We start from the raw sequence: 26,206 nt of genomic DNA, 5'->3' as shown, positions 1-26,206 counted from the left end.
TAGGCGCAAACCCTTCTGCAGTCCGATGTAGTCCAATCTCTGGCAGCCAAAAAGGTGGCTGGATGCGTCTCCCAGGTCCTGGGCTAATCCGGACTGTATCGGGGTGTGGCCTATCCCGGAAAAGTCCCTAAAAAGAGATGTTATGGATATGAACGAGACCAAACTATCTCCAGAGAAAGAGGTTCTCGCTTATTAAAATAGCTACAAGGAACGGAGTGCCCAGGATAAGCCCAGGCACCCACACAGCCAGCCAAAAACGAAACAGTTGTGTGATCCCAAGTGCACTGGATTCTCCCAAACAACAATTATGGCAAAAGAAGAAGAACCTTAACCCAAATGAACTCCCCACGTTTATCGTCCCCCTCGAGTCCAGGATTGGTGCATTTTGGATCCTCATGATGATTGGTCCATTTCCAGGCTTCTTATTGGTCTTTACTGCCTTTCACTCTGGACCAATCGTTTCTGCAGGGCTTCGAATGATTGGTCAGATGTTTCATCCAATCTCTCTTTGACCTTGCCTTGCCCCGTCAGACCCATTTTTCACCAAACCCTGGACCCTTCTATCACATTCTAATAAGCCCCTCCCCTTTAACATAATACAAATAAGAGAACATAATTAATACAATATAATTGAACAACATCCTGTTTTAACATAACTTAACTTCTACCTATAACACTGCTCATCCTCTGGGCAGCTAACCCAGGCCATGTTTTAGATAGGAGGGACCTAAGTGAGTCTCTGGAGATTCCTGCAAGGAACAAAGCCCTGTGACAGCAGACAGCATTCCCAGGCTGCTCCCAGAGGGAAAATGCCAACAAGCTGAAGACTCTGGATAAAGGGGGGACTGTGATTTTTAGCTAAGTTGGCCTGCAATGGCAAGGTGCTGGACATGAAGATAAGGGGCACAAAGTGCCCTCATATCCAATTCCTGCATCTGTCTGGGAGCCAGAGAAATCCGGCCTCCGCCTGTGAGGAACCAAGCCTGTGAACTAATACTGCCTTTCTGGTTTGGCTTTTGTAGCTTTGTGTTATGGACAGCAGCTCTTTGCAACAGCAGCTGAGCCTGCCTCCAGCCTGGCTGATTGGACCCTGTCAGCAAAGGCCTTGCAGGAAGCCTGGAGAGGAGGCAGCGGTGCTTCAGGAGGCTTTGTGCTGGGCCAGCTCAGCGCAGGACTGGCAATCAAAAGGCCTAAATCCTGCACTCCACGGGAACATTCCCTTGCTGCTCAGCCTTTGCTGAAGCTGTGCTTTGCCCCGGCTCTGTGCTTTGCCCTGCCGTAGCTGCCCTAGGTTCTCCCCCTCACGCAGGGGCCCCGGGCGCCCCCTGGTGGCTGCCCCGCCCCACCCGCCCCACACAGGGACGCTCCCTTCCCATAGCGCCGCCCAGCATCAGCAGCCCCTCACTGCAGGCACGGAGGAGTGACCGGGCCCTGCTGCTCCTCCTGGCACTTGGGTCCCTCCTTTCCAAGAGCGGAGACCTCAAGGGAGACGTTTTCCAATTGTGTCCCTCTGCTTTAATTTTAGAAGCCAGAACTGTGACCTGAAGGTGGCCCTAATGCGTCCATAAGTTTTGGAGCTGGAAAATTCTCCTTTATTCTCCTACCACTTGTCATTACTGGCTACAAAGCACTGCCCAGCTGTGGAAGGAGAAACAGCCCGCCGTACAGTGGTGTCATCCCTGCCCAGCTGGGGATGTCTGGCAGAGCAGCAGCTGCAGTCCTTGCCTTGGCTTCCACTCTGAAGGCTCTTCAGTGAAGGCTATAAAACTTCAGCGTCCACATCAGAAGGAATAAAGGAATCACACTCAGATTTCAAATTTTCCATTTCAGAAGCTTTAATCAGATAATAGTTGAGATCTTCCGAGAGAAGATTGCGTGCTTACTGCAGCCAGGGTGAAATGTCTCGTTCAGAAGCACCCGTAGGACTCTCTAATGGGTCTCCTGAGCCTGTCTGACATTTAAGGCTTAGACTTCAATTTCTTTCCAAACTTGCCATTTCTGCTCAGGACAGCCGGTGATAGAGCTCAGGAGAAATAGGGTGCCCCATTGAGCCAGAGCTGATTGTCTTGGGGCACTTGAGGGGTGGTCAGGGGCCGTTCCTGGAGACGGGCCGAGCGCCGCCGGCCGCGTTTGGCCCCAGGGAAGGCGCAGGAGGCCCTGCAGGGGTGAAACTGGCTGGGCTCTCTGCTGGGGCGTCACGGCTTCAGCAGCGTCTACAAGGGGACGTGCCTGGAGCACAGCGCCCCGGTGAGTGGGGGTCTGGCGGGGGCAGAGGAGGGTGAGCGGGGAGGAGGATGGGGCTCGGCAGAGCGGGCGGGAAGCTCAGCCCGCTGCTCCCCTTGGCTAGCAGGTGGCCGTCAAATGTGTGGCAGGGAATTGCACCCATCTTTGGGATGAGCTGGTGGGGAGTGGGGTCAGCCCCAGAAACCGGCGTGTGCTGGGCGGGATAAGCTGAGGCTCGGCAGGGTGGAAGCCGCCAGGACGCCTCGAGGGAGAGCAAAGGGAGATTAGCAGAGGGCATAGAGCATCCCAGTTTGGCTGAGAGCTTCCAGAGCCCTGGCATGGCATCAGCCCCACTGACAGCATCGTGGTCTTCCCGCAGCCCAACACCTGCGAGGTCCTGCACAGAGACATCAAACCTGACAACATCCTCCTCCACCTGGCCAGCGGACAGGCAAAACTAATGGACTTTGCCTGTGGCAACTACCTCCAAGTCTGCACACAATTTGTAGGTGAGCCCACCCAGGCCTTGGCTCACGGTCCTGGCATCTCATGGATCAACCATAAATGGCCCAAACTGGATGTGGCACTGGACATTCCCCCTCTTTGCTGCCAGTCGTGGGTACACCAATGAGCCACAGAGGTCTGCCTGTAATGGTCAAGGAAGGGATTCTTCCAAATGCCTTGTAGATGTCTGGGACTTTTCTTCTGAGGTGGGCTCCGAGCTTGCATTGGAGAAAGGAATCCTGAAGTGCTCCTGGTCATGTGCTCCACTTCTCCGATTGATTCATTGCCTCTTTCCATCCTTTTCATTAGAAAAGCATCTGGAGTGGAGATTTGCACGGTGATCTATAGGAGGAATAGTAGAAGTCATGAAACAGTCATGATACAACACCAGTATGAAACCAGCCCCAAAGCCAATCCATTTCTCTGAAGCATTTTGTTTCCAGTGACTGCCAACAAGGCAGCAGGAGTCTAAAGGGAAACCAGGAAGCCAACTATTCTGATCCATTTGGCCAGACGAGCACACATGCAGCACCCTGCTCCATGGGTCAAAGAATGCACAGGATGTTCCCAGCAGCTTCAGGCACCTCCTCCGCAGCTGGGAACATCCAGCCGTCTCCCACAGCTCTAGCCTGGCTCTGCCGGTGTCATCCTGTGGGAGCTCCTTCCTTCTCAGACAAAGCTCTGGCCTTCCCATTCCCTTCACGCCTGCATTGCCCCTCCTGCCTTGCTCAAATCTGCTCATCACTAGTGACTTTGTGCCCTCCAGCTATGCTGTCCTAGGCAGAAATTTAGGAGGATCAGCAGATGGGAGAAAAGGAGGTGGCACCTTCTTTTCCCACTCTGTCTCAGTCTGCCTGTTTGCTGGGCCCTCTCTCCTCAGGATTCCTGCCTGTTCTCAGAGGCTCCAGTCTCTACGTGCTGAAGTGGTCCTTGTCATCTCCTCTGCTTCCTGCATTACTTTGCTGCAGGGATGACAGCAATCAGGCTCTCAGAGGAGGCTGAAGAGAGGCTCCGCTAGCTTGAGAAATGGATGCTGCCCAAAGGGAAAAAGAAACCAAAGCAACCAAATTAAAAGAGACCAAGGGAAAAGGAACCATTCTTTTCCAAACTGAGCTTCTAACAGGGTCAAGCTAGGTTCTTCTAGGGTTCAGAAACACACAGACAGAAAGGGCAGAGCGCAGATGGACTCAGCTCTGGCTTGCAAGGAGAGCAGTGTCTGCCTTGGCATGCCCCCCTCCTCCTGGCCTGGCTGGCATCTTCCTTCACAGCAGGGAGAGCCGAGGAAGTGGTGCAGTCGCCAGCTGCCTGTCTGCCACAAAAGGTGGCAGCAAAGCTGCAGTGGTTCTCATCTCCTTGAGCGGGCCAGGCAGCACGTGAGGCCGGCACAAATCCTGCTCAGCTGTCCCTCTTTGGCTGGCAGAAGCCTCTAAGAGTGGGACAGGAAGGACAAACTGGATGCCCTTGGATGCTCAGTCAGCCCCCCCAAAGGCCCCACCTTCCCACAGACCAATCTAGAACCGCTTGGCAGGGAGTGCTTTTGTTGTGTTCTTCAAGCCCCACTGCAGGCCTCCTTCCCCAGCACTGCTGTACTTCAGTTCCTTTGCTACCAGCTAAACCTGAAAACAGCAGCCGAGAGCAAAAGGGGTCCTCAGCAATGACCAGAAGGTGGGAGCTCTCCTCTGGGGAACGGCTGTGAGAATTAGGCATGTTTAGCTTGCAGAAGGGCAAGGTCTCCAAGGACACCTTTCAATATTTGAAGGGGCTTAGAAGAAAGATGGGGACATATCTATTAGCAGGGCCAATTGAGAGAGCAAGGGAGAATGGTTTGAAACTAAAAGAGAGTCAATTCAGAAAGGCTCTAAGGAAGAAACTCATGATGAGGAGAGTGCTGAAACACTGGCTCAGGCTGCCCAGAGAGCTGGGAGGTGCCCCATCGCTGTCAGCATTCAAGGTCACGTGAGCTGGGGCTCTGAGCAAGCTGATCTATTTGAAGATGTCCTTGCCAATGGCAGGGGGTTTGGACTAGATGACCTCCACCACTCCCTTCTAACCTTAACTAGTCTTGGATCCTACTTGGTTCTCATTTGAAAAGCAGCCAGGGCAGAGATTACCCTGTGGGGGCCCATCTGATGCCCTGGAGTTGGGCCGAGGAGCAAACCCAGACAGGGAGCAGCTGTTTGGCCTGCAGCCCCTTTGCCTTGTACCTGCAGAAGTTCCTTGGCAGAGCCTCGCCTGTCCACATCCATCTGCAGGCAGCAGCCCAGAAATTCACACAAGGCAGGGGGTAGGCTGAGCTTGTGCAGATCTGGTATGCCTTGCGTGCCTATCAGGTGGTTAGCCTGAAGTGAAAGGAAACACAAGACTCTACGTGATTCTTCCACGGCCTTCAGTGCTCACCTAGAGCCCGTCTTTTAAGCCCCAGTCTGCAGTGCCAATTTCTTGCCTAGCAGATGGTTAGAGATGAGCCTTCTTCCCCAAAAGTAAAAAGGCCCCAGTGCAACTCCAGCTATTCCAAGGGCCAACAGCTCTTGCCTTGACAGCTGATGTGAGCCGCAGGGACATTTTTAGAAGTGGACCTTCTTGGAACACATCCAAGCTGCGGGAATGGGATTTTGTCTAATGGAGACAGACCAGAAGGATACCGGATTCTGAAGCATATTTGCACCTTACCCTGTCACTGCTCTCCCAAACATAAGGAGCCTCTCCTTTGGCCATTTCAATTCCCACGATGCCAAGGGACCAGGTGTCCACTTTGGGACCGTAAGGCTCTTTTCTCACCACCTCGGGTGCCATCCAGCAAGTTGTCCCCACCATTGACCTCCGTTTACTCTGCTCAGGTGTGAGCAGAGCACAGAGGCCAAAATCAGCTGAGGAGAAAAACAAGCACTGCTTCAGGTAGGAAACCAAGGAAAAGATTTCCTCACTCTAAGTCTCAGAATGTAGTAGTGAATCTAGCTGGAAAAGCAGCTGTGCTCTCATTCCCCATGGATGCAGCCGAGGAAACTAGCAATTGTCCATTTAACAAACCCACCACCATTCCCAGGGTGGTGGCTTTTCCTCATCTACACTGAAGGTTTGCACTGTAGCCTCCCTCCCTCTGGAAGGGACACACACAAAGCAAAGTTCCTCTTGATACTTGTTGCTCTTTCACACTCCCAGCAGCCTACAGCTGCGCCCTGAGCAAGAATACCCACCCAACTTGACGGAGCCATCCCGGCCCAGAAGGATGTTGTCACTTTTGATGTCTCTGTGGATCACCTGGTTGGCATGAAGGAAAGCCAGGCCTTTCAGGCACTGAGAGAGAAAAAAAGAAACAGGAGGCCAAAAATTAGCCTGATCTGATTTCATCATCCACAAAAGGAAAGTGCTCCTGAAGATTCATGGATCTCAGAGGAGCAGTGAGTGCTGGCAAGAGGAAGAGCTTGCTGCTGCAGCCCTGGGAGAGCAGGATCTCTCTAAGGCAAGGCATATTGGCTTGGAGGGGGAAACAGCAGCTGCTGCTCGAGACTGTCCCCTGCAAAGCCAGTCAGAATGACCGCTGCTGCAGCGGATGCGCTCTCCCCATTCAGAGGACAAACAACGGTGTGCCAAAGAGGAAAAGTCCCTGCTTTGGGTACCAAAGGCATCACTGTCAGGTGGGAGACTGGAGGTAAAGGGCTGTAAGGCTGCCTGGTCAGCCGATTTAAAAGACATTTCAAGTCATTTGTCAGTTTTCAGCAGCAAGCACCGTGGTGGGTGCCATGCCCTCCTTTGAAGCTGAGACCTGTGAGAGATGAGTCTCTCTTGGCCTTTGCCGTTGGTTTCAAACTCACACACCGGCATCTTTGCGCTTACAGGCAAAGAAGGCAATGCAGAGATGTTCTGGGCAAAGGCTTGGAGGGGCAAAGAGCAGAACAGAAAAAAAAATTGAAAAGAAACACAGAGCACAGAGGCCAAAAGCAGATAAAGAGCAGAAAGTAGTAAGGGCAGGGACACTGGCAGGCACTTCCGTCCAGATGCTCTTTCTTCTCTGAAGCAGAAGAGCAGCACAGCAAGAAAGCTCTGAACACGGAATCACTCACTTAGCAGTGCTTTTGAACTATGAGGCGGTCCAAGGCATCCCAAGCAGAAGCAGGATCCCTTACCTCGTGACAGACAGTTGCCATGTGTCCTACAGCCATCCTTTTCTCGCTGACCACTTTTGCTAAAGAGCCTCCATCCATGTACTCCAACACCAGCAGGACAACCTTGTCGACAAGGTAGCTGGAAGATGAAAACAACACCGTAGATCTGAATGGGCACAGCTAAATTGTGGTATGGATGAAAAGACTACAGCTGAGTTTTGCTTCCAGGTCACTGGGAAATGAAGATGGAATAAAATGGAGACACGCTCCACCCAGGCTATCCAGAGCTTGCAATCTGTGCCATCTAATTGCACAGCCGTGGGAAAGGAGACGGCTTAGGGGGCAAGCAGGGGAAAACGGCACTTTGTGATAGCAGAGGCAGATCTGGAAGCGGACACATCCCAGCTGCTGCTTCATTGTCTTCATACACAAATTGCTCCATTAACTCCAACAGCAAGGAGACACAGTTTTCACAGCTTTTTCACAGGGGAGGTGGAGGTGCAGCACTGCCAACACCCTTTGGGAAGCTTTGCATAAAGGACAGTCACCAACAGGAAAAAACTACTTCAAACCCGGCAAATAATGTGTCTCTTTGGCTAGACTTTTGGCATGCAAGGCAGTGGAAAATAGTGGGAACAGCAAAAGGGAAATAATTTCTGTGTTGCTTTCTCAGCACTTCTCTTCCGACACTCAGAAAAAAAACTCACGCCCCAAAACAGCAAAGGAGCATTCAGCAAGTGAACATTTAGGCTGCTGGCTTAGTAAGAGAGCCAGGTTTATGAGAACAATCTTTAAGCTATTTCTGCCAGGAGCCAGAAGAATGCAATCTCCTCCCATGCCTCATACAGGAGAGGACTGATGTTCATAGCAAGATCAATTTTCTGCCACCGAGAAAAGTGCTTGAAACCTTTGCCTGGCAAGTATGGAAACTGACATTCCCATCAAAATACAGAACTACTTACCTTTCTAGGTAGGTGACAATATTGGGGTTCCTCATTTCCCTCATGACCAGGATTTCTTTCAGTACTTCCTTGCAGCGCTGGTGCCGGAGATGAATTTCCTTTACGGCCACCTACAATGACGTTGAAAGCCGTTAGGAACAGACATTACAAGAGCCTCTTCCTCCGTGCGCTCACGGGCCAGGATGCCTTGTCACCTCGGTGAAAAGGGACTCTAAAGCATCAGCCACAATGTGCTAACAGCACTCTCAGCCCTTGCACACTCCTCCGCCAGACCTCCTTTATCACTACTGTTATCATTTACACGCCTTTTGCAAGCCAAAAGAATTTTGCTTCTGTGAAATGAAACTCAACTTGTGGAAAATAGGTTAGCATTTCTAGGGGATTTGATCAGTGTTTTAGAAACTGCTGCCATTCTTGATTGTGCTCTAAAGTCAATACACCAATCCATTACTGAGAAAATGCTGTATGAAAAAGAACAACTCCAAGGCAACTCAAAGGAAAGTGAACATCCTAGCACATGCTAACTTCTTCTGGATTTTGCATCTCTGAAGAACATTCCTCAACACGGTTTAGAGGTGTATTAAAATAGGAAGAGTCCTTTCTGTGGACCACTACGGATTTACAGCAGGTGATAAGCAGAGCTTGGGGCTTTCAGACTCCTTGTAGTCATCCCTCCAAGTGCAGTTGCTGAGCACAGCACTGCAGGTGGATAAGGAGCTACCAGGAAGATGGAGTTGTATTTGCGGAGAGCCAGAAAGGAGAATTCAGGACTCTGAATGTTTAGCCCCAAAGAGCATGGGACTCTCCAAGACACCAGCATGTCAGTTGAGTACAAATAGCATCTCTGTCATGGAATGTCAGCAACAAAGGACCAACACAAGGCGGTATTACTTAAGGCTCTTCATCAGCTTCTTCTCACTGATCCGTGTGCAAGTGTCTGTGTGTGTGTGTGACCCTGGCTCCCTAGGACCGAAAGGCAAAACTGCGCTCCAGACAAGGCCTCTCCTTCTTTAGGTCTTTTCAAAGTGTACCTCGTGATGGGTAACAATGGCAAATCCTATCTGTGTCTGAACCTGGGCTTAAGAGGAATTGGGCCAGAATGACGGCTGCTGCCATCAGCTAATCTTGGCACACTTATCCAGTCAGTCCAAGATAGCATGGCCTTCTTGGAAAGACACCACTGCCATCCTCACATTGATTCAGAATGCCAGACAAAGTCTGTCCAATATGCATTTTTCAGCCTGCCTCTAGGCAGCCTTTGCAGCAAGGACAGGTAACACAAAACTCTGGCCACAGATCACATCCCAAGGGAAAGCGCTCTAGAGCTGCAAAATCTGCAAGGGCTGTTGGCACTTACCGCTTGTCCTGTGGCAGCATCCAAGGCCTTACAAAAAGTTCCAAAACCCCTAGGAAGAGAACAGCAGCAAGAACCAAGAAGCTGTTCAGTGCTGAGAAGCAAAAGGCAGCCCAGGCAGGAGCTCTCTGCTGCCTGGAGTGTCCCTCAAACACCAGCCTGTGTCTACTCTTCAGACAATAGCACAGCAGCCCAGCAACCCTCTGCCACGCAGCTTGTCCAAGAGCAAAGCTGAGTCCAACAGGAAGAAAAAAGAGCTGCTACAAATCTCAAATGTACACACCAGACTATGGATGTGAGGGTTTGCTTTGCCTCTTCCTTTTTGCTTGTGCGTGTGGTGCGCCTTTCTAAGTAATGAAACACACACAGTCCTCTTGGACTCAGACCTCTCTTTTGATTCTGTCTGCCAAACTCACGCAGCACCACACAGCCTGTCTTATTGTCCTGAGCACTGAAAGTTGTGTTCAGCAAAATACTGGAAAGAAATGCTGCTGAGAGCTGCTCTCTGACAGCTCTCGGGGGGAAGCTGCTCTCTCACTTTTTCTTCCTTCACTTGCGAGGCTGTTTTACTTGGAATCATGCAAAACCATGTCTGTTGGGAAAATAAGGGATCTCGTGCTACACACTTGAGGGACAGGAAAGTGCCTCCTTGAGGCAGGCAAGACATTGGTTGCCAGCATGCAGTTCTCTTTGATGATGCCTTGTGACCAGTACTGAGACAGGGACAATCTAAAGCCCAAGTCCGAAGATGTTTGCAGCTTGCCTGACTTCCCTCTTGATATTCCAGCAGCCACGTACGTCACCCATGGTTCTGGAGGAGTAAGCGTGGCTGAACTCACCCTCTGCCAATAATTTTCCATCCAGTGTATTTCTTTTCTGGATCTGCCACGCTCACCACACTCCCTGAAAGAAAGAAAATGCAAGAAACAAACTTCAAAACAGAGATCCTGACTTCCAGTGCATCAGAATCTCAGCTCCACTTTCTGAGGCTCGGAGAAATTTATGGTCGGTTGGCTAACAACAGTGTCAACAAGAACAACAACAACAGCAGCTACAGTGAGAAGACAGGCAGCTCTGTAACACACGGGGCCTGCACAGAGTCTGATTCTGCACACTCCTTTCAAGAGGGGACTAAGCCCACGGAGAAACCATCAGAGCAGACAGAGACCAGAAAAGAACTGGCGCCGTGGCAAGTGGTTGTGGTCCAGAAAGGGGAAGGAGGGCTGAAAAATCAGGAGCCTTCATTTTCCTGGGAGATAACACTCTCTTGTGAGGTTCAACAAAAGGTTTCATAATTCCAAGATTTCAATGCACCCTGTGATCTGGGATGAAGTTTTATCAACAGCTGCTTTTTGCAGAGCTGAAGGAATACTGCAAAGTGAAATCCAGAAGAGGAGGGGATTTCCTCTACCTCTCAGCAGTTTGCCTAAAGAATGCCTTGACATTTTTCAGAGAAAAGCAGCTCATGCTGTGCTACATCCAAGAACAATGGCTGTAAGAATTAGGACCCTCTTCTTTTATGAGCAGGCTAAGTTCTGAAGATGATTTTGACCATTCCCCATTTAGTGAAGAACAACAAGTCCATGTCTTCAGCCTGGGCTGCAGCAGTCACCAGCACTGCCCTCGGCCCCTTGGACACCAGCCACGTGCCCAATCTTCCCAAAGGGCACCGCCCAGACGGGTAACAAGGACAGCGCCGCTCCTCAGGCGCTGCCGTGGCTCAGACACCTGCACAAACGAGATGCTGATCCTCTGACGAGTCCAGGCAAAGCTGCAGCAACGCGGTGGCTGCTGAAACCTCCCAGCTAAGGAAGGCTCCAGCCCCTGCAGTCACAGCAGCCATCAGTGGCAGGGCAGGTATGACAAAAACCTGGGCAGAGCCCACAAATGGCCACTGACAGGCACTGTGAAGAAGCCAGAGCCAGACTGAGCACTGTTACAAGCTCTTGACCCCATTCGAGACAGAAAATGGGTGTCATTGAGTTCAGCGCCAAGGACGAGTCCATCCATTCACCTCTCGTCCCTACAGCTGATGGCCCACACTGAGTAAACTGGGCTCTGTTCTGTACCTGCCCGCTTCTTATTCTCTGACAGCACTGCACTGGCAGCCATGACCAGTTCCAAGGAGCAACTGAGTGGCACTGCAGAGTCACCAAGGCCTTGCTGCGCTTTCCAAGAGTGCAGGGATTGAGGCCAATCCTTACTATCCCAAGAGTATTTACCGGCTGGGCTTTAGCCCTGACAAAGTGCCTTGTACTGGAGGAACATGCAGCAGAGGGGCTGCAGGCTTCCTCCTGAGAATTGCCTGCAGGGCAGTTTTATCTGGCCCTGCCACATAGAAGTGTCTCTTGATGCGTCTCCCTAGGCATACAACTGAACTATCCAAGGGGGATTGGAAAAACAAATTGTGTTTTTCTTTGTTGGCTGCACTTTGAAAACACCTCTGGCTCTCTGATTCCCAGGGATTGTTCTAAGAACACAATTTCATAACATTGGGGTGTGCTGAAAAGACCCCTTCCTCTGTTGTTTTGCTATTCACTAGATGCTCCTTCCAAGGAGATCACACTAACAAAAATGTAGAATTTTTATCCAAGGAAACTGTAGAAGGAATAGTAGAAGTCATGGAAACACTACCAGTATGAAACCAGCCCCACAGCCAAACAATTTCTCTGAAGGGTTTTATTTCCAAATGCCGTCCAAAGACAATCTAGGAAGCCAACTATTATGATCAATATGGCCAGACCAGCACACACAAACTGACCCAGTAGTTGGCTAGGTTGCAGCCTTCTGCTGCTCAGGAAACAATCCCTTTTGACTTTAGTGCACATGGAACCTCAGGCAAAGGCCACCCACACCCAGCTGCCCTCAAAGGCAAAAGGAGTGCCCCAAAATGCTCCCTGGCTGCCTCCAAGCACAACAATGGCTCCTGCAGGGAGTCCAGAATGTCTTCCCGACACCAGAGTCAGGAGGAAGATGTGCTACAGCTCATGCTGAGGCACACACGTATGGAAGTCCATTCGGAAATCCTTCAGTTTTTGCCTCACAATTGTCATGAGAAAAAGGACCACCGAAGGGTTAAAAACTGTTGAGCCAGTTGGGAAAGAAAGTCTCATGCGTATTTAGCGTGTTTACACATGGTGTCTGCAGAACATGCCATGCTGTACTTGAAGGGAGCATGCTGCCCTTTTCTGAACAATGGAACTGGACTTTCTTCCTAACTTTAGGCCTGGCTGGACTGAGCTCTGGCGTGGCTGCTTCCCAACTCCAAGGGAAGACCCCTCTTGCCTGACTTCAACCACCGTGATGGACCAACAGAGATGCGAATCCCATCATCAAAGAACCAAGAACCCCTCTGGCACACTATTGGCACCACCATGACACCCCCATGGCACCCCCTGGCCACCTCCTTCCAGAGACTGGGACTGTGCCCCCTCCCAACTCAGGGAAGGGGGAGAACCTGCGCAGAGTAAACGTACCTGGGAGCATTCGGCCATGAAGACAATGGAATAATCTATCCTTTTCCCCTCCATGGAAACCTAATTTCGGCCACCCTTCCCCTAACCAAGAAGAGTATATCTGGGGTTCGGTTCGACTGCCTCTCCAAGATCTCCCCAAGACTGTACCAGCGAGCATCGGAGGCGAGACCCCGAAGGCATCTTGTCTTTGTAGCTATACCCCATTCCCTAACATTCTTTCCTCCCTTTTTCCCTTGTCCTACCCTTCTGTTCCCCGGATCATCTAACCTAACACATATTTAGCTGTGGTTATAATCAATAAATTGCATCTTCTTCATTTATTACTGGAAAAAACCTGTGCCTTTGTGATTACTTTAGCACCCAAAAATCATTCGTCACCCGTTCATTTCGGGCAGACCTTCACACCCACTGGCCCAGGTGACCTACCTTACTCTCACATCTGGCCTTATTAGTCCCAAGCAACTGATGGAATTCCCTGGCTCCTTGCCTGCAGATTCCTTATTGATCAATCCTCTGTATCCAGCACCCGACTTGTACCCCTATAAAATCCCACACACAGAAGTGCTGGCGCCTCCTTGCTGCTGAATCCTTCCCTTGGAATAAACCTTTGCCTGTGCAACCTCCCTATCCAGGAGCCTCCTCCTTCTCTTTTGCCTGCTCCGTGCTGCAGTTAGTAGATCCCGAACCACTGAGCAGTGACACATCAGAACCCACGCCTTGGCTGTTCCCCACTCCTGCTGCAGCGCCGCACTTTTCCCAAGAGCCAGCCCGGGCTCCGCTGGGCTGCGTCAATGGGGAACCTGTGCCAGTGCCTGACCGTGCTCCTGGTGAAAAACCTTTTCCTGATATGGAAATGAAACTTGCCCTGTCCCAGCTCCCTGCCCTTTTCTCCAGTGCTCTCACTGCTCCCAACAGTGACGAGAGCTGCAGCAGCCCCTCCGATTCCCCTCAGGAGGATGGTGAGGACCACAATGGCGCCCTTTACTCTCCTCCAGGCAGAAGAAAGTGGCCTCAGCTGCATCTGGGGCTTCCCCTCCAGACCACACTCCATCCTTGCAGTCCTCCTTTGCATTCCGGCTAAAGGCTTCACATCTTTTTCTATTGTCCTGCCCAAAACCGCACCCGTCCGCTTCTACCACTTCTCTTGGCTGCTGCTTCAGGGTGTGGGCACCATCATCAGAGACACAGAACAGCTTCTCCTCCCACAGTTATCCTTATCCTCTGCACTTCCACGTGTCTGCCTTGACGTTCACTGGGGAACTTTCCACTTTGTGGCCCCTCATTGCTCTGCTCAGCAGGGACACGGTTCTGTTTGGACGTGAGCTGCCAGAGCGAGATATGCAGCAACTGAAGCCAACAATAGCAGAGGCTGGGCAGATTCTATTTGGCCCAGAATGCAGGAAGGAGAGTGAGAAAAGCATAAGTCAATTTCAGACTGTTACTTTGTAATCTAATAGCCCCGCAAAACTCAGCAATGGATGGTGCTCTGCTGCTACTGCCAATGCCTTCCGTGAGAAAAATTCATTGCAGGAAGGAGCAACATCATCTGACAGAGACCCAGTGTGCCAGCAGTTGCTCCAGGTGCTCCTGCCATCAGCCCCTGCAGGAAGGAGCACAGCCCCCAATGCACGTGGGCTTTGGCTCCCTCTGGCACAGAAGCCCCCCGGGGCCACAGCTCTCTGGGGCAGGAGACGGGCACCAGCGCTGCCAGGGGCTCGAGGGGTGGCGGGTCTGCTTGGCCGGCGACTCTGCCACACCTGCTGATGTCAGCACTGCCCAGGACCCAGGGCTCGGAGCAGCATTTGTGCCTGGGCCCACACGTTCCTCGTGCGTGTCACACCCGCAGGTTTCGGACGGCCACAAACCGTGCCAGTTTCCCTGGAAGGCCCCGTGCCCTTCCCAGCGCGGCTGCGTCGCCAGCCCTGGGGGCTCCTTCTGCTACCCCTGAGCCCGCAGAGCAGGGCAGCCTTTGCTGATGCTCTGAGCCCTTGCTAAAGATTTTGTCGGCCTGCCTTAGACACCTGGCGCCAGGAATTCCTTCCAACCTGAGCCAGTTTGGGTGGGCTGGGGGCAGCCCCGAGCAGGCGGCAGTGTGTGCAAGGGCCCTTGGTGACACGCTGCAGCACGGTCACCGTGGCATCCAATGGAACCGGGTGTCCAAGGGCCCTTTGTGACACCCCGTGGCATAGGAGCTGGCGGCGACAAGAGCATGCCACAGTGCTCGGAGCACACCACGGGACAGGACAGGACAGAGCGGTGCCGTCAGGAGCCCCCGCACAGCACGCTCGTTCGCGTCCCACCCGGTGCTTTTCTGAGGCATTGTTCCTGCAGCGGAGCTTGAGGCCAGACCACAGGACCTTCTTACCTGTGGTCTCCCTCAGGCTTCTCTGCTGCAGGTGCCCTCGAGGCCAGACCACAGTCCTTCACAGGAGTCTCCTGTCTTTGTGGCAGGAGCCCTTGAGACCAACTGCAGGACTTGCTGGCCTGTAGCCTTCCTGAGGCTTCTTTCTTGACGCTGCCTTCCAGGCAGGACCGCAGGACTTGCTGACTTGGAGCTTTTCCAAGGCACCTCTCCTGCAAATAGCCCCAAATCCAGCCCGGGACATGGAGCAGCGACCCCCAAATGTGCCCAAGCGGGCCTGGGTGGAGGAGGAGGAAGAAGGCCCTGGAGCTGCCCTGGCACAAGACACTGAAGAGCTGGTGCCATTCCAGCCACCACACGAGGGTGAGTGGCAGAGCTGGGCCACAGGCCTGGTGCCTGCAGCCAGCTTGGCTCCACGCCATTCCGTGCCGGGCCATGCCGGGCCATGCCATGCTATCCCCTGGGGACATGCCCACGGACAGGACGGAAGAGGGGCCGGGCGGACAGCCCGCAGTGGCCGTGCTCCATCCCCTGGCGCATCCCGGGCCTCTCCCTGCCTGGGGAGCGCAGGGCTGGGCCGTGTAGTCCGGCCCCTCCCGCAGCCCCTCATCTCTGGCTGCGCTCGCTCTTTGCCAGATGCAGCCCCGCAGCGCACACAAGAGCAGGAGTCCCGCCATGGCCGCTTCCGCAGAACAGCGCAGGTACCTGCAGCCATCCCCACCTGGGCTGGGCCTGCTCTCCCTGCTCAGCCGAGCACCGTGTGTGCAGCTCTCCATGCAACATCCCTGGCTTCTTGCCCTTCTCCTACAGTTTGTTTGCCACTTCATCAAGAGAATCCAGGACGAAGAGGCAACGGGCGCAGGCCTCAGACCATTCTTGCCCATCTTCCAAAGCAAGAGCGCTGCTGCCCTGCTGGCTATGCTTGTAGAGGAAGATCTTTACAAGACCAAGCAAGTAAGCAGCCTGTGGCCAGGCTTTGATCCCTCCAGCAATTGCTTGGCCTCCAAAGCCACGCATGCTGCTTGCTTGTGAGCCTTTCAGGCCACATGGCAGCGTGGTGGCAAGGGAAGCACCCCTCTGGAGAAGCTGGCAATATTGCTCTCTCTGGCAGCTTTCCAAGTCTCCCCGTGCTTTCTCCAGGTGCCTGCCATGGTCAGCTACATCCACCAGTGGCTCATGGCCAATGATTCTGCTGAGCACAGGCTGCACAAGACCCTGCTGCATCTCACCCAAGCACAGCCAGAGGACGCCGTCATGACGCTCCTGCGTGTGGCCCCGTCCTGTGACAGGTATGGGGCCCACCTGCCCCTGATGGGCTCCCCAGCCCATCACCCTCTACAGCCTGCCCCAGGTGTCTGACCAACAGAGAGTTCCAGGGCCCTCTGGCTGCTCCCTTTCCCAGCCCTGGCATGGCAGCTCCTCAGCCTGCTGCCACACTCCCTTGCTGCCTCTCAGGGCTCTGTCCCCACCTGGCTGGGCTGTCTGGCTGCTGCTGCCAGGGGGGCACTGGGCAGTGGCAGACACAGCCAGCCAGCTCAGCTGGCCCCGGTGCTGTGTCTGAGACCCCCCTGAGACACAGCTCTAACCCCGCAGAGCTGCCATGGCCATGTGGAAGACCATCATGGGCTCGGCCAGGACTGCGGAGCTGGCACAGCTGATACTCCTGGATGTGCTGGGGAGCTGGCCAGAGCACAGCACCTGCACCTCCGATGGAGGCAAAACGGCTGTCTTTGCCCTGGCTGTGAGTTTCTGCAAGTGGCCTTTGCTGGCCCCAAGCCTGCCTCCCCAGCAGCTCTCCATCCTCCTTCCCCCACTGCATCTCCCTGCCTCAGGCGCTGGCCTGAAACCTGGCCCAGGGGCAGCTTCAGGCCCACCAGGCCCCTTGCTCCGCCTGCGCCTCTCCTGGCCTCTCCCTGCCACGCTCACGCCCTGCCACACGGACGCCTGGGCACTGAGCGCTCTCTCGGGGGGCTGTGTCCTTTGCAGGCAACTGTGGTGATGTGGAAGATGCTCCAGGTGCCCTGTCTCCCACGGATATTGAGGCTGTATTTCCCCCAGCTATTTGTGCATCTGCTCTTCCAAGTCTTCTTCAGCACTCTGGATACGCCACAGGAGGTCCTTACCTTCTGGAAGGCATGCCAGGAAGAGCATGGCCTTGCCACCAGCCCCAACAGGTGCTCCGTGCCAGTCCTCCTGTCCCTGCCACGTGGCCTGCCAAGGAGCCAGTGCTGCCAGCGTGACCTGGGCTTTGCTCTGCACACAGGTTTGCAGTGCGGACCCTGAAGTCCCTGCTCTGCCTGCTCCGCTGCGAGGATGTGGTGGTGGCAATGGAACGCAGGTGTGCCTGGGACACGCTGCTCTCTGTTGACACTCACCACTTTGCCGTGGCTCTGCTTGCCAGGTGAGACCCCCTTCTCCCCACTGCCTCTGACATTTGTGCTCTGTGCCCAGGTGCCCCACTAAGTGCCCGTGGTAATGGGCAGGAGGGCCTTGTCCCTGAGGGACGGCCAAGCAGACTGGAAAAGCCTGGGAGAGGAGGCTGCCCATGAGCAAGCAACTCCCAAATGGCCCACGTCCCCTTGCTGCAAGGCTGCTGGGGGAAGATGAGAACTAGGTGAGCCACTCCTGGGAGAGGTTTGCCCCACTGGCTCAGGGCTCTTGTTTCCTTTCTCCCCTCTTCAGAGAAATTCGCCGTCTAGCCAGACACTTCTGTTCCGCGGTTGCATTCTACCTGCTCGCCCTGCTCGGCCACGAGATGCCATACTGGGATTTCCCTGCCCTGGCATTCCTTGTGGAGGTGAGCCTCAAGGCCAGCGCTGCCTGGCTGAGCTGCCTCCCAGCTCTCTGCCCTCTCGTAGCCACAGCTGCCGGGACAGTGCCCGTGCCCTGTGCTGCTGCCTGGGCCTGGCCCTGTGCGCTTCTGAGCTCCTGCCGGCCGGCTCCCCTGTCACTGCCCTGTCCCTTTCAGGTCCTCGACTGCCTGGACTTGAGGGAATGCAGCGACACTCTTCTGGAGATCATGGCACAGAACCTGCAGAGCGAGCACATGGCCAGGCGTTACTTGGCACTCAGAGGCCTCGTAGTGCTGGCCAAGAATCCCTTGATGGTGAGAATGGGCCCGTGGCTGAAGCCCTGCAGGCAGCGTGGGGCTGGCCAACGCAGTCGCTTGGCCTTGCCTGCCCTTCGGGCGCTGGGCCAGCTGCTCCCAGCTCTCCTGCCTCCCGCCAAAGGCTGCCCGAGTGCTTCGGGACAGCCCTTTGGCCTCTGGGCCTTGCGGCACCAGGGCGGCCTTTCACAAAGTTGCCTTCCACCACGCAGGCCGAAAAAATGCGCAGCCTGACTGAAAGTCTTGTGGAGCTCCTGGAGGAAAATGATAGCGACATGATCAGGATGACCATTCTTCTACTCAGATATTTGCTCCTGGATAATGGTGCCCCAATACCCACGCCCATCGCCCTGCAGCTGGCTGAGGCGCTCCTGCCACTCTTTGACCGCGTAAGGCTCTGTTGCCCACAGCCACGGCCACTGGTTGCTGCCGGGACACTTGGTGCCCTGTGCAGATGCAGGCCTGTGCCCTGGCGGGCCTGAAGCAGCTGATGCTCAGCTCTTTTGCCCTTCCCTTTCATACAGGATGATATCCAGGTGCAGCTGAGCTCCATGTCTGTCTTTCAAGAGATGCTCCACTTATTAACAGAAGAGGGAAGAAAGGCCCTGAAGTCCCACGTGCGCCAGAGCCTGCTGCCACTCTGCTTCCACTGCCATGATGAGAATCAGATTGTTGCTGAGGTGAGCACTTGCGGCCAGCTGCTGTCCCCCTGGCAGGGGCTTGCGCTGCCTCCTGCCCTGGCACCTTGCGGCCTGCAGCCTCCTCCAGCCTGTGCCACTGGGAGGCTCCTGTGCCCTGCATGTGAGGCCATCTGTGCATCTCTGCTGCTCTCCAGGCCTCCCGGGAAATGCTGCATTCTTCAGCCAGATTCCTGAAGAGGAGGGATCTCCACCAAATGCTAGAGGTCGATCAGAGCTTTGGCGAGTGCCTGGTAAGAGCAGCCCAGAACCCCCAGCCTCAGCCTGGAGAAGGTGCCTGAGGGCGGTGCTCAGTCTGCGGGGCTGGCAGCTGTGCCCCTGCCCGCTGCTGCTGCCAGAGGCCGCACAGGCTCTTCTCCAGGCTCCCGTGGGCCCGAGCCGGGTGCTCACGCAGTCCCGGCCCGGCAGGGCGGCACCGCGGCACTGCGGCTGCTCGGGCAGCACCTGGCCCTCTGCTTCCTCCCCTCGGCAGCCCGGCGCCAGCCGCTGCTGGCCGCGCCTCAGGGCTCTGCAGGCAGGGGAGGGCCGGGGCTGGGGGCAGGCAGCACCCGGCCCGGGGCCTGAGCCCGCGCCTACCCTTCCCTCCTGCTGCTCTCTCCAGCTGGCAGAGGACAGGAGCCGAGCGGCCGAGCACCTGCGCCGGGCCCTGTGCTACTTGCAGAGCCCACAGGAGCCCCTGCGAGAGGCGGCCGTCAGCTTCATGGGTGAGTCACGAGCCCGCGCTCCCTCCCCTGCCAACCGCAGCTCAGCCCCGGCCCCGCCTGCTGCCCCGGCAGCGCCACCTGCGCCCGGCGCCGTGGAGCCCCGCCTGGCCCGGCCATTGCTGCGGCCGCCCTCTGACAGCCGCGCCCTTGGGCGGCAGCGTGCTCCAAGGGCCCCGCCCGAGACCTGCCGGGCTGGCAGCCCGTGTGGCCATAGCGCTGACAGCGCCGCTGGCAGGGAGCTGTGCTGCTGGGGCCGTGACAGGCTCTGTGTTCACAGGGATGGCCGGCCGGCACCTGAGGGGGCAGCAGCAAGAGCTTCAGCTGATCTGCAGTGGTGAGTGAGGGCAGCGGGCTGACCGCGGGGGATGGCACTGGAAGCTGCAAGCCCTGCCCCGGCTGCCGAGGGCTCTGCTCCCGTGGCCAGAGCACACAGACATTTCAGGGCCACGTGTGGCATTCGTGGCCAGCAGCTTCGGGCTGATCCCCTTGGTCCCTGCACCCCCTGGGCCACGGCAAGAGCCGGCCGGGATGGCCCTGCCCGGGGGCTCTCCTCGGCCTCCTGCACATCCGGGATCTGACCTTGGCTCTGTTCCTCTCTCTTGCAGCCCTTGAAGAAATGGCCTATGACAGCAGTCCCGCAATCAGAAATGCTGCAATTGAATCTTGTTTAGCTCTCCGGGCTGTACAGAGAGCTCCGTACTCCAGGTGGCATAAGCTGCGAGATCAATTGCGCAGTGCATGGAAGAAACGGCCTCGTCTGCGCGGCAATGCCTTGCTGTTCTGCTGCAGCTCCCCAGAGAGATGATCTGCGCAAGACTCTGTCTGCTGGGCCACTTGAGCCAGCAGGGGTTTTCTTGTTCTTCTATTAGATTTTTGTGTTTGTATTTTCCTTTTTGTTGACAATGTAAATATAGAGTATCTTAGAATACACAGAGTCCCAGGATCTTTCTTGTCCTGCACAGTGTCCGTAGGGCATAGGGGAAGAGGGGCAAAAGGGTGCTTGTGCTCATCCAGCTGCCCAGGCGTGCAGTGTTGCAGGGAAAATGGCCAGAAGCCCCTTGGCCTCTGCTGGTTCTGCTGAAGCCTTTGTGCTGCCGACAGAGCGGCTGGGCAGGGGCAGGAGCTGCGGGGATCCCCGCCAGCGCGGTGCCTGGAGATGGCCACAAGCCCTGTGCCACGCAGGAAGGGCCATCTGCGTCCTCCTGCCCGTGTGCTGCTGCCTGCTTTGCTCAGGGCTCCCAGGTGCCTCTGGATGGGGCTTCTCTGGAGTTGCTGTGGGGCTGTGGCGCTGCTGCCGGCAAGCTTGGCCGGGCTGGGGGACACCCTGAGTCACTGGTAAGCCGCCCTGAGCAATTGGCTGGCAGAGGCCATAAGCAGCCCCCTGGCAGCCGCCTTGATGCTGAGAGCCGGCTGCTCTGGCGCTTCCTCGGTGGCCGGTTGGAGGGACCCCCTGGAATCAGGCGTGGAACCCAGGTCCTGGCCTTTCAGGCCTCTGAGGCCAGGAGTTGCGGGGCTGGGCGTGTGCCCTGCCTGTGCTCCAGACTGGAGCTGCCCGCCCCTCAGCCTTAGGCATTGAGCTCCACTGCCTGTTTGCCCAGTCTTGCTCCTGTTGCCCCGGGGGAGGCCCAGCTCTGTGGCTTTAGGCCCCATTGAGCCAGAAGGGCAGCAGCTTGGAGCCCAGAGGGGCCACAGCAAGGCCCTCTTGGACAAAGGGCATTCCTGTCATTCCCAGGGCAGGGCCACATGAGAGTGCAGCCAGCACCATCAGGGCCACCTGGGCCACCTCCCTGTGTGCAGGGCTGGCTCTTTGCTTTGCTGCTCTCGGCCTTTTGGCGTCGTACTCCTTGGGCTGCCTGCAGCGAGGGGCAGCCCTATTTGGAGGGTGAAAGGCCCCGTCTCCCACATCTCAAGGGGGAAACGCAGCTCTCCCAGCCCTCAGCCCACGCTGTAAGCAGAGCAGAGCCTTTTCCCCAGCCCTGATGGCTTTCTGCCTGCTTCTGGCCCCTGGCCACCATGACCTACTGCACTCGCTCTGAGTCACCTACAGGATGGCTGGTGCCTCTTGATTTGCTGACCCTGGGACATGAGGGTCACCGAGGGAAAGGTGGGTGTCCCAATGCTGAGGGCACACGTGGCTCACTGAGCAGACTTGGGGCTTCCCCAGCAGCTTGCAGGTGTCCTGCCTTATGTGTTCCAGTGGTTGTGCTGCTGCCTGCTCCTGTCCCTCTTCTCACCCTCACCCAACCTGGACCCTCTGAGCTGCCTTCAAGAAGCCCTGTTGGATCAGACATGGTGTCAAGAGCCCTCCTTCGCCTGCCGCTCCAGCGCACATTACAACCTCCGGGCCTGAGAGCGAGGTGGGCTGGGGGAGCTGCTCTCTCACACCAAGATGGAACCGCTCTCAACAGCACCGGGCCACGGACGTTCCCCACACCAGATAAAATCATCTCCAAGTTGAGCTAGTAAGGTAGTAATGTAGAAACCATTAATTGCCTGGAAATCTGGCACTAGTCTCTAAGTTCCATTAGGTTTCTTTATTGCTAATCTAGGAGTAATACATTTTGACTCCCATTCTTCCAATACTCCTGATGTCAGGAATTTATTCATTGCTGCCTCCGTTCTTTTCCTAGCTTATAATCTTCAAGGGTATTGCTTTCTGACTATGGCCTAACTCTTGTCTGCAGCTCAATTTTAATTGGGTCTGCTTGTTTGGATTTTCCTGGGCTATCAGTGTCCCATACTCTTGGCTACAGCTGATTCAATACTTGCTCTAAATAGTTATTCTTCTTTGTTGGTCTTGTGTCAATTGTCAGTCCTACTGCTAAAACCAATTTGTCTTCAAGTTAATTTTTCTTTTCCTAAACAGAAAACAGAACTGTTGTGTCAAAATTTTCCAGCAAATCCCTGCCTAGGACAGATTTGGGGGAGTTTGGTAAATAAAGAAACGGATGGATTGCCAGTTTCTTCTTGATTTTACATTTAAGTGGTTGCAGGAAGAATGCATTTTCTGGCTGGCCAGTGGCTTCTATTGCTTGAAGATAGTTCTCACTTTTGGGTAGCAGTGCTTGATTCAAGAGTGAAAAATGGGTTTCCACTGTTTATTAAAAATTCAACTTCTTTATCATCCTTTAGCCTTATTTTAACCAGTGGACTGCTAAGGTAAGAGCTGCCACTCTCGGTCATTTCTTATCATCTAGAGCGGCTGCAGGAGTTTTGTGGACTTTCTCTGCTAACTCTGGGCACTGGCCCTATTTCCAGTGTCCTTATTTCTTACATTGATTTGGCACATTGATTTGGCCCCAGCTTGGTCTGTGCCTGCTTTCAAACTCCTCTGCCTCTGCCGCTTTTGCCCCTGCCTTTGCTTCATGCGCGTCCTCTCCCTGGTGCTGATCCAGAGCTGCCACCATGGCTGCAGGGAGTTCTTTTGCTTTTTCTCTGTCTTTATCATCATACGCTTTCGATGCTTTTCTCATCAATGCCTTTAAATCTCTCTTTACAGGCTCTTTCAGCCTCTGAAGTTTCTGCCTGACACCTGGGCTAGATTGCCCTAACATCAGGGAAACGGACTGCTGCTTTCCCATATCCCACCAGGGTTGCAGAGCTGTGCTTTATGTGCAGCTGCTCACAAGCTGTCCACAAAGTCAGTGGGTGACTCGTGCTGGCCCTGTGTAACATTATCTACTACTGACCAATTTATTGCTTTTGGACTAGCATTTTTTGTAATTCAAATTTGACTGGTTCCTGGCATCTGCTTAACATTGCACAGCTGCCTCCATCGTTCAGGTCCCACAAAGGGCTTACAACAGGAGACAGCTGGTCCACTCTACCTTGTAAGGCTCCACTAGCAATTTGTCCCTGCACACGTGCTCTGGCTACCTTGATCACCAACTCTTTGCTGGTTTAGTTAGCTCTGTCAACATGAAATCAGTAGCACCTCACTCTGGCTCTTGATTCTTCACTATGCACTCCAATCTTTTTGCTGCTTTGCCTGGGTTTTCTCTATATATTTTAACTTTTTCCCACCAACGGTTCAGCTCACTCGGAGAAAAGCAGATGTTCACCCACATGGCTTCTTCTGGGAGACTCAAGACATGCTTAAGGGGGGGACTAAAGGCAAAGCTTTCTTGGTTTTATTCCTTGTGTTGCTTGTCACTGGGGCTCTCTGAAAGTGTCCCCTCACCTCATCCTCACTGCCATCTGGGTTTCATTCAGGGGGCGGCGTGGTTGGCTGAGGGGGAGTGTACCTGAGCTGGCCTGGGGTAACTCAGCTCTAAGTCCTGGACACCTAGGACACCATCCTCCTGCTGCATTGGAGCCAATTTCATATATCTCTGCCCTATGCTGGATGCTGAACGACAGCTCTTTATTTTTTGCCTGTTTTCTCTTTGCAAAGTTAGGACTAAAGGTCCTATGGGGCCAAATCAAAGCCACAATTCTTTCTGCCCCTCAGGTTGATTCTTCAGGGTAAAAAACATGTCTGCATATTGTTTTGCGGAGAAAAGAAGAAACCTCACAACTTGTAAAAGTTGTAAAGCCCGGTATGCTTTATTACGACGCGCGCCGGACGCAAGACTCCCCAAAAGGGCATGCGTGCCCCTGGAGACTCCGAGTCCCCTTTTTATCCCCCCTTCCAAATGCATATGCATACAGTTTCAAATTAAGTTCATACATATTCATTCCACATGACATTTAGCACTAATTCTTCTTTATCGAAGGAATTCCTAAGTCGGGGGCAGATTGACCTCGTGGTTTTTCTGTTTTTCTTTCTCTGTCTCCTTGCTGTCTCTGGAACGCGGCCTCTCCTTCAGCTTTAGCTCCACAGACCCTTCACCTCTCCTAGACACTTTACCTAGTTCAGGATGGATATTCTGTCTCATTCCCCCCTTTCCTAGGAAATAAGTAAATTCTTTTACTTAAGGAAAATTTCCACGACAATAAGTGTCTTTTAGCGCTTTACCATGTACATTTGACAAAGAGGTTAGTACAGCTATTCGTTGTAGCATTCTCCAGTTCCAAATTAACAATGTAATAGATAATCCTAAGCTTATCCCAACTAATATTAGTAAAACTAGAATAGGGTGGCACAACTTATCAAAGGTTCCATTTGCAGTTGGTGATCACCCAAAGATCACATCTCACCAGTGATTATCCGTATTTTATTCTTTGTAGAACTCTGGTTATTTCTTTTGTACCATGTTGGACAGTAATTAAGGTTTTCTTTCCACTTTCTCGGATTTCTTTCAAGACTTCTAATAGGTCTTGGTGCTTAATTAATTGTTTTACCAATGTAAGGTTCACCCCGATAGGGGTAGGTGGTAGTCTGTGATACATTGTGTAATTGGCTGTAATCAGCTGGTGGGATGTTACTGGTACCAAATACGAAAAATCACACCCAATAATCTTAACAAAATTACAAATACAAATACAGAGATTAGAATGGTTTCTACTAGACAGAATAACATCATTGCTATTAATTTGTACAGCAGCACAAGCAGTTCTCAAACATACACCCTTTTCCAGTATATACGAGCACAGTTTTCTGGTCAGTGACTGGATGAATTTCAAAGTGACAAATACTCTGTTCAGTGTCCAAACACATCCTGGGCATTAGCAGTATTGCTTTCACAAATGAACCCCATTTGTTCTCTAGTAATGCAGGATTCTAAGTTTACTACCTGCCACTTTTCATTCATCTTTTTGTGCCCACACTCTATGTTCTGAAGGATAGAGTGTTGTTTCTTCATGGTTTAATCTTAGGGCAATGATGGGATGGATAACATAAACAGTGGCATTACATATGGTAAGCACAAAGGCAGTGGCCACATTAGAAATAGGATCATAGGTGAAATTCACCATAATCCACCAGGATTAAAACTTCCTTTCAAAATCAATTGCATTATCCCATTCAATTTTCTGAATTTCAGCTGGAAAATTACCTTCACCCCTTTCCTATATGATCAGAGCTGCTGTTGCTTGTATCCATAACTGTGCTTGTATACAACTGAAAGCTAAAGACACATTATCTTGAACTATACTAAGTGCTTCTACTATCAATTTGTGGTCTTGGTCCCCGGCCTGTTCATTCTTCTTTACTTTGGCAGTACTTTTGAAATCTGTCACTGGCTAGTTCCTAATGCCAGTAGAGATTACTATAAAGGCTGCTTCAATTTTGTTAGGCTACCTGCTGCAGCAGCTAGTTTATTCATCAGTATTTCTGAATCAATTCTATTTAAAACTCCTAATCTTGTCCCTAATATGCCAGTTAGATGTTTGTTATGGGGAACAGGAACTGCTTTCTGTCCATGATCATCCCTCCCTGCCAGAGGGATGTGCTGGGCTCCTACTACAAATTCAGACACACTTCACAAGTGTATCTGACAGAGGTTTAGGTCATACTTGAGACAGATGTTTGTTCTGAAATGTAGAGACTTCAGGGAATCTAACTTCTTTCTCTCCCTCCAAAGCACCTGATTTCCCAGATGTGTGGCAAGCAGGAATGTCTCTCCTGGTCACCCACCTTGCCCTTAGCTAAGATCAAGCTGTGGACTGTGTTCAGGGCAGAAGATAATGGAGGGGAAATCTTGAGAGAAGAGCCTAAATTCATTGCCTACAGGCTGTATCAGGGTGAAATTACACCAACTGTCTGATTCACTTAGGTTATCACAGACTTCCTGGTGTTCATATACACCAGGGGAGGTTCAGACACTAATTACA

General features: G+C 53.3%; 1 protein-coding gene across 1 annotated transcript; it reads left to right on the top strand.

Annotated features, from left to right (window-relative positions):
* The first annotated feature begins 13,413 nt into the window (after positions 1–13,413).
* On the top strand, positions 13,414–20,401 carry LOC141727138 (uncharacterized). Its single transcript, XM_074533033.1, has 5 exons — positions 13,414–13,449; positions 15,795–15,938; positions 19,150–19,492; positions 19,770–19,826; positions 20,098–20,401. Exons 1-5 carry the CDS (start codon positions 13,414–13,416, stop codon positions 20,295–20,297), a joined length of 780 nt encoding a protein of 259 aa, XP_074389134.1. The 3' UTR covers positions 20,298–20,401.
* The last annotated feature ends 5,805 nt before the right edge of the window (positions 20,402–26,206 follow it).

The sequence above is a fragment of the Zonotrichia albicollis genome, chromosome Z (assembly GCF_047830755.1).
Source record: "Zonotrichia albicollis isolate bZonAlb1 chromosome Z, bZonAlb1.hap1, whole genome shotgun sequence".
Taxonomy (NCBI): domain Eukaryota; kingdom Metazoa; phylum Chordata; class Aves; order Passeriformes; family Passerellidae; genus Zonotrichia; species Zonotrichia albicollis.
This window is presented reverse-complemented; position numbering and strand designations above follow the sequence as displayed.

What these genes read in the sequence shown, in the direction of transcription:
- LOC141727138 (XM_074533033.1), top strand. Translation starts at nt 13,414, where the DNA reads ATGGGGAACCTGTGCCAGTGCCTGACCGTGCTCCTG. An exon ending in ATCTTTACAAGACCAAGCAA is followed by an intron (nt 15,939 to 19,149) that starts GTAAGCAGCCTG and finishes GCTCTTCTCCAG; the next exon opens with GCTCCCGTGGGCCCGAGCCG. An exon ending in GGCGGCCGTCAGCTTCATGG is followed by an intron (nt 19,493 to 19,769) that starts GTGAGTCACGAG and finishes CTGTGTTCACAG; the next exon opens with GGATGGCCGGCCGGCACCTG.